An 11,909-nucleotide genomic window follows, 5' to 3' on the forward strand; every position below is an offset into this window, starting at 1 on the left:
TATATATATATATATATATATATGTATATACGCACACATATACATATATGTATACACACATACACACATGCAACACAGGTTTTGGAGGGTGTATTCATTGTTACAACTTGAGCCTTCTCAAGCAACTCACCTAAGCTCTATTTTGTTTTCAGCTTAGTGAAATGGGAATAGTGTTTCTCCCTATCTATAGATAGAAATAAATATATGCAAACAACAAGGCACCTAACACAATTCCTAGCTGTTGGAAGTTAGCTACAGTGAATTCCTGTAGGTGCTGCTGTTGTATTTTTTGAGATGAGTCATTCAAATGGTGTGTGTGTGTGTGTGTGTGTGTGTGTGTGTGTGTGTGTGTGAGGTGTGTGTGTGTGTGTGTGTGTTGCCTAGTTCCTTGCTTTGAGAAAGATTTTAGCTATGTTCTCAACCTTTGGTTCTTTCATCTACAATGGTGCATATAGGTGAGGTGGATGTTCTGCAATTTCCTTCCCAGCAACAGTTGACCACTAACAAATCTTTAGCTTTAGAAATTAGGCAGGGAAAACCTGTACTATGCAAAAACTTGGGCAGCTCGCCCTCTTGTGGTCATTTTATGAATTGCCCCCCAATAATTGCCCTGTTAATTTACAAACAGAACGGATGGTAAGATAGAATGGGATAAAGTTGATTTGTTTTTCCCCACTTACCTGGCTTAATAAATCAATTTGTTAATCAAGAACACATGATTGATAAGCAACCTGTGGAAACATACCAGTTAATGTACTTAGATTGCAATACATACATATCTTCATCAAATTTTCTGGAGTGTCCATGTGCAAATTAGCCATTTTGTCTAATAGTTTCCACTTATTCGGGACAGAAAAATCTAAAATTAATGATACTGTACAGAAGTGTAAGTCTTAGTCTTCTGTCCACACTCTCATAAGGTAATTGTAATGTACATTAATTATCCTGCACTCAAAATTATTTTTCCCTTTGAAATAGTGTTTTAATTGTTAATACCAGCTCTTGTCACAAGATTCATAAATGTATCGTGGCTCTTTGTTTTATACCAGACAGGTGCTTCCAGACTTATTCTTCTGGTTGTCTTGAGGAGAAAGAAGGAAGCATGTCTGCAAACAGGTGAAATAGGCTGGTTGGTAGGGTCCATCTAGGACACTTTGCGGGAGCCGGCACTAGTTTTCACTGCAAAGATCTCCCTGTGATAAAAATGAATCACATGTATGCTGCTGTGGCCTTATGTGCACTCTATATACACTCCTTGGTTTAAACCTTCATGTCAAGCTCCCTTAGCACACACTTGTTTTGAAGATGGCATTGGAAGTGATTGAAATAGAGGCCTACTTTTTAAAAAGTAGCTTTCTTCATTCTGTTATAATTGTTTTCAAGAACTCAAATATTAAAGCATTTTTTTCTGCCAGGGGAAAAACAAAGGAGGAGGCAACAATGATTGATAAGAAATGTACTCATTACCTTTCTCATGTAACTGTAACCCCTCTGTACAGTATTTTCATAATAAAAAAACTTATTAAGAAAAGATTAAAGCACATAATAAGTTTGGGAGAGTTATAGAGATCTAAATGAAGAAAGCAGACATGAGAATATAAAGGAACACAATCGTTCATTTTAAATATCCGAATTTCTATCCATAAGACTAAAGAGTAAGCAGAAAAATTGGGAAGGTAGAAATAGATATATCTTATGTGGACAGGCATATCTGTCACTCTATTGAGCAATTACACAGCAGGGGTCAGGTATGCAGTTGCTCCTATTTTCAATATGTTTGCTGTCTAACGAGCTCCATCAATTGCCCAACTTCACTACTGGGGACACACAATGTCTCCCTCAGTGCCTCTTTCCAGGCTAATAGTCAGTGAGGCCCTTTATTAACTCATCAGTTGGCAAAGTTAGTCTACCTGGAAAAAAACTTTTCTCAGAAACCTTGTATGTAGCCTGTGCGTAGCCAGCTGCCATTGCCATTGTGAACAGAATAGGACTTGGCAGAACCATGAGTTGGAGCTCTGTGCTGATGAGGTCAAGTTCACAGATTGGTTTCTTCTGTGGACTTTTCAGTTCAGCTTCATAACCAACCTGGCCACCACCTGCATCTTTGTCAGTTGTATCACAGGCTTATTCATTCTTCTATTTGCCGAATATGTATGGAGGATCAACATGAAAAAGGGTCTGAAAGTGTGATATGTTATTATTATAAGTGCTTCATGACATCTAATGACACTTGCAAAATTAAGTTGTATGTGATCATGCAACTTTTCTTGCCTTTTTACGACCTCCTGACATCCCTCAGATCCTGCCTCTTAAACTTTGAAATGTTCAATTGCTTCATGCTGGCTTTACACCTGACCTTCTAGGCCTCTTATCTAGGTCTGTACTTCTTAGTTGTGTCACTCTTCTCAACGCTAAAAATAAATTCACCAGATCTTATTGCATTCATTCTTTGCCTGCAGTGGGGTTGCTAAGAATAGAAATCCAATCAAAACAAATCATACCACCTTGTTAGAATCTAGGAGTAGGCTGATGTTCCTTAGATATAAGACTCTATTCAATACCTTACCTCCTGGGAATATATTTCTAGTGGACAATATAGGTTTCAAGTGGGAAAATATTTGGCAACAGGCAGGCCTCCACATATCCTGAGTATCATGGCCTTTGTCTATTTTATGGAAAATTAGCTTAGATATCTTGAGAGATCTTATGGTGTGACCATGTACTATGAAAACTAAGAGACAGAACAAAAGGGATCAAAGTTATAAATTATTTTCTCCTTTGTTGAATTTTGTTGTCTGACTGACTACCTTATAACTTTGTACTGCCACTCTGATTTGCAAAGCAGGGGGGCAAAGGAACTATATGTATATTGTAATCAGGTGCATGTGGCTCAGGTAGTACTCAAGCCATCTGAAATGGCAGATAAATGTCATAAAGTGCTGTTAATCCTGATTGTTGGGACTTTGTAGCAATTGGTTTGATTCTCTTAAATACCAAATATTTTCTCATTACTTATGAGCCAAATTACCACTTGCAGATTATAAAGGTACAGACTATGCAACAGATCAATTAGAGGAGGTAACTAAAATTTGAGGAACACAAGAAACATAATGCCCAAAATTCCAAAGTTTGTTTCTTATTTTTGTTTATTTGTTTTGAGATACAGTCTTTCCATATAGCCTAGGCTGGTTTTGAAATCATGATCCTTCAGTCTCCTGAGTGATGTCAATTTTTTTTTGCTCTTGAGTAGTTATGTTGCCAAGTTGAATTTGTTAACTCAAAAACAATTACTGCTGGCCACTGGTGGCTCATGCCTGTAATCCTAACTACTCAGGAGGCTGAGATCTGAGGATCGTGGTTCAAGCCAGCCTGGGAAGGAAAGTCTGTGAGACTCATATCTCCAATTAATCACCAGAAAACAAGAAGTGGAGCTATGGCTCAAAGTGGCAGAGTATTAGCCTTGAGTGAAAAACCTTGGGGACATCCATAGGTCCTGAATTGAAGCCCCATGACTGAAATGGGCTGAAATGGTGGGTCACATCTGTAATCCTAGCTATTTAAGAAGCTGAGATCTGAGGATCGTGCTTTAAAGCCAGCCTAGGCTGATAATTCTGTGAGATTCTTAACAATTAACCATCCCCACAACCAGAAGTGGATCTATGACTCAAGTAGTAGAACACCAGCTTTGAACATAAAAATAAGTGAGAATGCAAGCTCCAGAACTGGCACTAAAAAACAAACAAAAACATTACTGTGTATCTTAGGGTTTGGAAAGGAAAATAGAAATATGAGTCACTATTTTACTTTCTTAATGTTTTGTTTTTGCTAACCAACTTTAAAATAAAACCAGTAGAAAATATATTCTCTTAAAAAAGTAATATCCCTGTCCCTCAAGTGAATGCTTGCATGGACTAGTATTTCAGATCATTCCAAAAAAACAATTATATAAAATTCTTGTCAAGATTTTAAAACAATAATATCACAGGTAGAAACACAATTATATGGAGTGAATTTAAAGATTCCTAAGCAGTAGCTGGCAATCAGCACATATTTAGTTCAGGCTATTGAACCTCGTGTGGACAGTAAACATTGCTCATCAAAATTCATAGTGATAAATCTGGTGGGAGATGTGCTTCAAGTTATAGCACTTCAGCCAAGCAAGCGAGCCCAGCAAGCACAAGGCCCTGAGTGTAAACCTAGATACCAGTAAAAGAAAAAGAAAACACAGCGATGAATCTGGTACCATTGAATCCTCAAAGAAGATTAAAATACTCTCCAGTAAAAACTTAATGAGAGCTATTTATCTAGTATTTACTTCTAGTAAATATCTCTTATATGATATGAAAAGATAAAGCAGCTTATGTTAATAGCCCATATGCAGCAAGACAGTAAAAACACTGACAAGGGATGAGAACGTACTCTAGGGTTGGATCTCAGTGTTAGAGACCTAGCCTAACATGTCACAGGCTCTAGGCTTGCTTCTTAGACTGTAAAAAATACTAATATTAATTAATAAAATATAAAAGCATAGAGATGAAATATGTTCTTGGGCCATAGACTCCTTTGAAGATCAGAGGAAGATCAAATTCTCCCTTAAGAAATATGTCTAGAAAATAAACACATTGTTTTGCCAGCACCCTTTGCCTGGGTGTCCTTGAACCCTAGTTAAATAACTCTTCTCATAAAGAAATGAATCATTATTACAGTTGAGCTTTGCCTTTAGCTCTGAGCTTCCTGTCAACTGAGGTTAAAGATTAAATGCACTGGGTTACAAAGTTCTTAACATCTGCAAAAAGGAAACAGATCATTCCACAAAATTATGAGCAAAACATATAATTTTAAAATGACAGTGTTTATGCATTTTATGAAATAGTTATAATAAAGGATAAAGAAGATAGCAAAATTTGATGAAATTCTTTAAAAATAATCTCTCAGAAGTAGAATGTCTATGCTAATTCCACTGACTAGCTTATTGAATTAGCCACACTATCTCATTTTTAGCCCTCTGGAAAATAGGGAATGTACTTTATATATCATTTTGGAGGAAGGAGGGTGCTGGTATAGAGGCTTGCATTCAACGCCTCACATCATATTAATATTCTTGCTCACTGATGGTGCTCTACAACTGGAGCCATGTTTCTAGTCCAGAATTTTGCTGGTTAATTTGAGATAGTGTCTCACAGACTTTTCACCTATCTTCTTTGTGAACTAAGATCCTCCAAGTCTGTCTCCCAAATATAAGGGATTATAGATACGAGTGAGTGGTACCTGGCATTGTGTCATTCTTTAATGATAAATTTACCCACCTAATATTATTTGATTAATGTTGACATTAATATCTTATATTCTTTATATTCCTATGAGCAAACATCAGCTAAAAAGTGTGGGAGGCTTTAGGGTATGAAAAGAAATCAATTGTAATTAAATATCTGCTATTAATAGCAGGTCATATCATGGGAAAATGGCATTGTGTATGATAGCAAGTAATCTCTTTAGGTGCCCACAGTTCCAACCCCAGCATTACTCTCTCCAAGGCAAATCAATAATCCAGTGGCTATTGTCACAATTATAGGTCTCAGCAGTACAGATAGGAGTTAAGAAGATAGTCTCTGGGATCAGAGCTTAACTGTCCATCATTTATTAGTTGTGTTACTTTGGGCCAGGTCATTAATTTCTCTGAGTCTCAGTGTCCTCACCTATAAAATAAGAATAAGAGAAATAATTTCAAGCTTGCTTCTAGGCTGTGCAAAGTTCCCTTGCAAATATTTATTTTGAGGGAATCTTGCCAAATACTCAGTTTGAGTCTCCACAAACCAACCTGTCAGTGTCATCTCAGCAGTTCTACTTCATTTGATCCTACAAAGTAAATACTGCCTGGCTATCAGGAGCAATTCACTTGTTAGGCTACTTGGCTGGAAGTAGAACCAGGCTGTGGGCTCTGAGGACAACCCTATAGCCATCAGTGCTAGAGTTCCTTGTAGGTTCTTGTCTACCTCAATCTAGAGGATTGGAAAACTCTTCAAGGCACAGTGCTATAATGAGATGTCTGTTAACTAAAGTATAAGTAAGCTAATGGACTATCCAATATGCTCCTTGGGAAGATCAAATTAAGTAATCTGTCTAAAACAGTTGAATCAGTACCTGCCTCATAGAAAGTCCTCAGGACATAATGGCAATGAATTATCCTTAACCATCCTCATGAACGATGTTCACTGCATCTCATGCCATGTCTGGTTTTCTTGCAGTGGATGGCTGTATTGACTGGTCAGTGGATCTCAAGACATACATGGCTTTGGCAGGAGAACCAGTCAGAGTGAAATGTGCCCTTTTCTACAGTTACATCCGCACCAACTACAGCATGGCCCAGAGTACTGGGCTCAGACTTATGTGGTACAAAAACAAAGGTGATTTGGAAGAGCCCATCATCTTCTCAGAGGTCAGGATGAGCAAAGAGGAAGACTCAATATGGTTTCACTCAGCTGAGGCCCAAGACAGTGGATTCTACACTTGTGTTTTAAGGTGAGTGTTGTGGGAAAATATCACCCAGTGCCTTGGATAGTAGCCTTTTGCTTTTGATAGGTATTTGCTTTGCATTATACCCTAGAGACTTTGCCTTTTTAAGACTATTTTAAGTATTTGTACAAAGGGGTTTCAATTCAAGATGCCAGCTCATGAGGACAATGCATCTTGCCCAATGTCACCTCTCTCATCATCCTTTCCTATCTCTCCCAACCCCATCCATCCCAGTAATTTACCTAGGTTAATATTCACATCTATACATTTAATGGTCTGACTTTATCTACCCACCCTTCCTCTCTCCATTTGTCTGCCCCACTACCTTTGACCTCACCCTTCCAACGACACAAGTTTCAGCTTCCTGGTATTCATTTTGGCCCCAGATAGTGTTTGAAAGGTTGCAGCACATGAGAGCTTCAGTAAATTTGATTCTAATTATCATTTGGGGTTACATAGCAGATTCTTATCAGATTGTCATAAAGTAGGATTCCCATGTACAGTGTGTGCTTATTTAATTTAGAAAATTTTGTGACTCATTTCTTTTCCAACTCCACCCCTGCCCCAGGGTCCTATATTAACGATTCTTTTTATTTTCCCATTGAGCCAGTTGGCTCAATGATCTTGATATTTAGCCATGAAAATGACCTCAAGAATCCTTCAAGTCAAGCTTTTGCTTTTTTTTCTTCACTATATTTTTTTGTAAAGGTGATGTACAGAAGGGTTACAGTTACATAAGTAAGGTAATAAGTACATTTCTTGTCAAACTTGTTACCCTTTCCTTATTTTTCTCCTACTTTCCTTCTCCTTGCCCCACCCACAAGTTGTACAGATCATTTCCAACATATTGCCTTGTGTATATCGCTGTTGCATGGATTCCTCCTTGTCCTTTGTCTCACCATTCTGTTGTTACCTTTCCCTTCCCTAATTCAAATAAACGTATATACAATACTAGGGTATCAAAATCAGATGCTGATGTAGCCAAAAGGGAAAGCTACTGCACTGTTGGTGGGAGTGTAAACTTGTTCAACCACTCTGGAAAGCAGTATGGAGGTTCCTCAAAAGACTACACATAGAGCTCCCATATGACCCAGCAATCGTACTTTTGTGCATTTATTCAAATGATCACAAACAAGGCCATACTAAAGCCACCAGCATAGCATTATTTGCCTTTCTTGGTGGCAAAAAAACTCTTCAGATGCTTCTGGAGGATTTCTTAGCAAATGAGCTAATGGTAATAGCCTTTGTAGAATTTTGAATGAGAATTTGACTCCACTGTAAATGAATATTCAGCATAGAACTCTCTAAATACCATCATCCTGAATTTGTGGGTAGTATACTGGGAAAATAATCAGACATAATTCTTGCTTAGAGGAAGTTTACAGCAGAAAGCAAGCTGTTTTGTCTTTAGAGATTCTACAATATTCTCTCCCTCCCTTCCCCTTTCATTGCAGTGCTAGGATTTAGGATCTCTTATCTCAGAGGCTGCATTAGGTATTAGGTAGCTGAGATGACATTTAAGTCACCTTTCATTTCTGCCATTTTGAAAGTCTCTGACCTTACTCACCAGGGAGCTGCACTCTACTATTTGATTTTAACTTCTTGGAAATACAGAACCTTCTTATTCTTGTCTCCTGTGGACTTTGACACCAAAGCTATGCAACTTCTTCATCAAAAGCCCTTGGAACTCTTTGGCAAGTACTCATTGTTCTAAAGGCCAGAAGAACAAGGTGGTGTCTAAACAGAGGACTTTCTTAAAAATCACTTTTGTGTACAAGTAGAAGGGGTGTGGGTAGAACAAATGGTGAGTTTAGTTTCTGTCCAAGGTAGGCAAAATCCACAGGATGTTGGCCAAAGCAATCATTTTTATCACATCCTCAGTGATAAATAGGCTCGTCAGCAGCTTTTGGAAAAGTATAGAAGTAGATGTAACTCACCTTTAGTGACCAATAATTTTCCAGGATGTTTTCATTCTTTTCTTCTCATCCTCTCCTTTAAAATGTATTTTCTACTTTTGTTTCCTTGTTACTTTTAGGCATTTTCATACCCATATCACCTGTAGTTGATTATTGCAGCTTTGGGCACGATAAGATTCTTCATAATGCAAGTCCACCTCCACTTCTATACACACCGGCACAGAACTGCTTTTTCATTTCTTTTTTAATGTTCATTCTTCCACAAAGTTTTTAAGATAATTTTATGAAATGTAAGCAACCACAGATACAAAAGGGACTGTTCAGATTCTAATGAGAAACACAAAATAAGTTGAGTTGAATCCTGTACTTTGTAATTATCTATTATTGTTTTTATTCCATGTATTTTTCCATTATGCATTCTAATGTTTGAATTCTTTTTTACTTGTATATTAATAAGTGAGAATGGTTTGAAACTCTCATTTTTTCCCTGAGAATAAACTTTGTACTTCATTTTATTGTAAGCATAACATTTTTTACTTTATAGAGACAATGCAAAAGAAGAAAATAAAACATGATGGACATTTAAAAGCCAGAGAAAACATTCTGGTTGTACATTATACAGGTTTGGCTTAATCCCAGTCCTCACTACCACCTGCCCCTCAAAAATATATATTTTCGGGGCTGGGAAGGTGGCTCAGTGGTAGAGCGCTTGCCTTGCATGCATGAGACCCTGGGTTCGATTCCTCTGCACCACATAAGCAAAAAGAAAAAAGCAGGAAGTGGCCCTGTGGCTCAAGTGGTAGAGTGCTAGCCTTGAGCTGAAGAGCTGAGGGACAGTGCCCAGGCCCAGAGTTTAGGCCCACGACCGGACCCAGAAAAAAATTATATATATATATTTTTTTCTTCCCCCTACCACTCATGATTTGTGTTTGGTTTCTTTGTTGTTTTCAGAAGTTTAAAGTTTATTTCAAATTTTAGCCCATTATACAAAGGTTCTAAGCATATAATACATTAAAGAACTAATTATTGCTTAATGGCTTGGCCCTACTTGTATGTTCAATGTTGCTAATCTCTCTTTTCTCTTCCCCTGTAATCCATTCACCTACACCTGGCAATGACAACCACTTATATACTCATTATAGGCATTTTTATATTCTATTAATTATACAAATATATTTATAGGGATTCTCTTCTTATTATCTTACAAAGTAAAAGGAAGATTATATTTTTCTGAATTTTCTTTTCTTAATAAAAATATATAGTGGAAATATTTCCTAGTCATTTGATAGTTTGCTCATTCTACTGATAGCTTGGTTCACATTTTTGGCACTTTGATTTAATCATTCATTTTCCTATTGAAGAACATATACTTTGTCCTTAAAGTATTGTTAGTCCTGAGTCCTGAATTTAGGACTTGGGTGCTGTTTCTGAGCTTTCTGGCTCAAGTCTGGGGTTCTACTGCTTGAACCACAGCTTCACTTCTGGCTTTTTGGTGGTTCATTGGAGATAAGCGTATCAGATACATTCTTAGGCTGGCTTTGAATTGTAATCCTAGTATCTCAGCCTTCTGAGTAGATAGATTTACAAGCATGAGCCACTGACTGGTGCCCAGGTAAAAATCTCTTATTTATTTTTAAATAAATGTCCATCTTTTAGGACAGTTTTAGATTACCAGAATTGTTGCAAAGTCCTTAACTTCCTTACATGTCTTCAGTTTCTCCTTAATATTCCATTTCTATTTCAAGACTGTATCTGGTATATAATGTATCATTTACTTGTAATGTGTCCTTAAGCTCTTTTTCAACTGTGCTACTTCCTCAGTCTTTCTTGCTTTTGATAACCTTGAACATCTGAGGTGTACTGGTCAGATAGGTTGTATAATGTGCCTCAATTGAGATTTGTTTACTATTTTTCTTGTGGTTAAACTGGGAGAATATGTTTGGGGGAGGAAGACCATAGACATAAAATACCATTCTCCTCATATCATATCAAGGGTACAAAGAGTCAGTATAACTTACTGACGATGATATTGACCTTGATTACCTGACTTGAGGTAGTGTTTGTCATTCTTCACTGTAAAGTTGCTCCCTTCCCCCCTTCTTTCTACCGTGTAGTCTTTGGATAAAAGTCATTATTCACAATCCCCACTTAGGAGTGGGAGAGTTATGTTCTACCTTCCTCAGAGCAGAATACCTACATAAATTATTTCTATTTTTTCTTCATGGAAGATTTATCTATTCTCCCCTACTTATTTATCTATTTATTCTATCATTTATTTCTACCAGTATGGATGCATGGATATTTGTATTATGCAGTACAATTCTACTACATTTTGTTTCTCAAATTCTCTCACACTTGCTTACTGGGAGTTCTTTCAACTCGTTCAACTGTTTCTTTGAAATAACTTCATCATTATGTGGATTGTTTTACTTTGTTAAGCATATCTATATATTATTGAAAAATATTCTAGATTTATCTTATGTATTTCTTGCCTCAAATAAAAATCAAATGATTTTTCTTAGAACCCTAATTCTTTTTAGGAAACAATGATATTAGACATCAAAATTGGGATGTTACTTGAGAGTTCCTGCTTCTGCTAGGTCCTCTCAGCTAAAACTCTACTTTCTTTTAAACAAAGCCTTGTACTGTTTCATGCACAAAAGCTACAGATGGTGAAGGAATACTCAGGATAGTGGAATTTCCTAGTGTTTCTAAAGTTTCTTCCTATAATTGATCCTTTTTCTGCCCATCAGACAGACCTTCATATATGGTTTAGATATCATCCAGGTCAGTGGTTCTCACCTCACACATCAATCAATAGAAGAGAAATAGATGACATTCCACTGAGCAAAGGCTTAGATTTTTAAAAAAGAGGGTTTTCACTGGGATATTTCCATAGGTGCATGTAATGTACTTTGATCAAATTCACCTCTGCATTTACCCTTTCTTTCTCTCCCCATCCTTATTTTTTGGCAATGTTGGGTTCTGAACTCAGGACCTTTGAGCTTTTTAGATCATCTGATAAGATTATCCTATACATATACTAATTATTTCAAATAAAGAAAAAAAACCATGGGACCTAAATTTCTTTAGGACTGGCTTATTTCACTTACTATGATTTTTTTCCAAGTCTTTCCATTTCCTAACAAATGAGGCGGTGTCATTCTTTCTGATGGAGGCACAGAATTCAGTTATATATATATATATATATATATATATATATATATATACACCACATTTTCTTGATCCACTCATCTACTGAGAGGCATCTGGGTTGGTTTCATATCTTAGCTATGGTAAATTATGCTGCAATAAACATAGTTGTGCTAGTAGCTTTAGTGTGGCCTTGTTTGTTTTCATTTGGGTAAGTGCCCAAAAGTGGGGTTGCTGGGTCATAGGGGAGCTCTATGTGGAGTCTTTTGAGGAACCTCCATACTACTTTCCAAAGTGGTTGAACAAGTTTACACTCCCACCAACAAT

The 11,909-nt window shown here is 36.9% G+C and overlaps 1 protein-coding gene across 1 annotated transcript in view; it reads left to right on the top strand.

Moving 5' to 3' along the window:
• The window catches only part of Il1rapl2 (interleukin 1 receptor accessory protein-like 2), a 1,034,228-nt gene that overhangs the window by 524,455 nt on the left and 497,864 nt on the right, over positions 1-11,909 (top strand). Inside the window, exon 2 of the mRNA XM_013025880.1 lies at positions 6,246-6,519. Within this exon, the coding sequence (XP_012881334.1) occupies positions 6,246-6,519 (274 nt within the window). The remainder of the gene's footprint in view (positions 1-6,245; positions 6,520-11,909) is intronic.

This window comes from Dipodomys ordii, unplaced genomic scaffold, assembly GCF_000151885.1.
Source record: "Dipodomys ordii isolate 6190 unplaced genomic scaffold, Dord_2.0 Scaffold88, whole genome shotgun sequence".
NCBI classification, from domain to species: Eukaryota; Metazoa; Chordata; class Mammalia; order Rodentia; family Heteromyidae; genus Dipodomys; species Dipodomys ordii.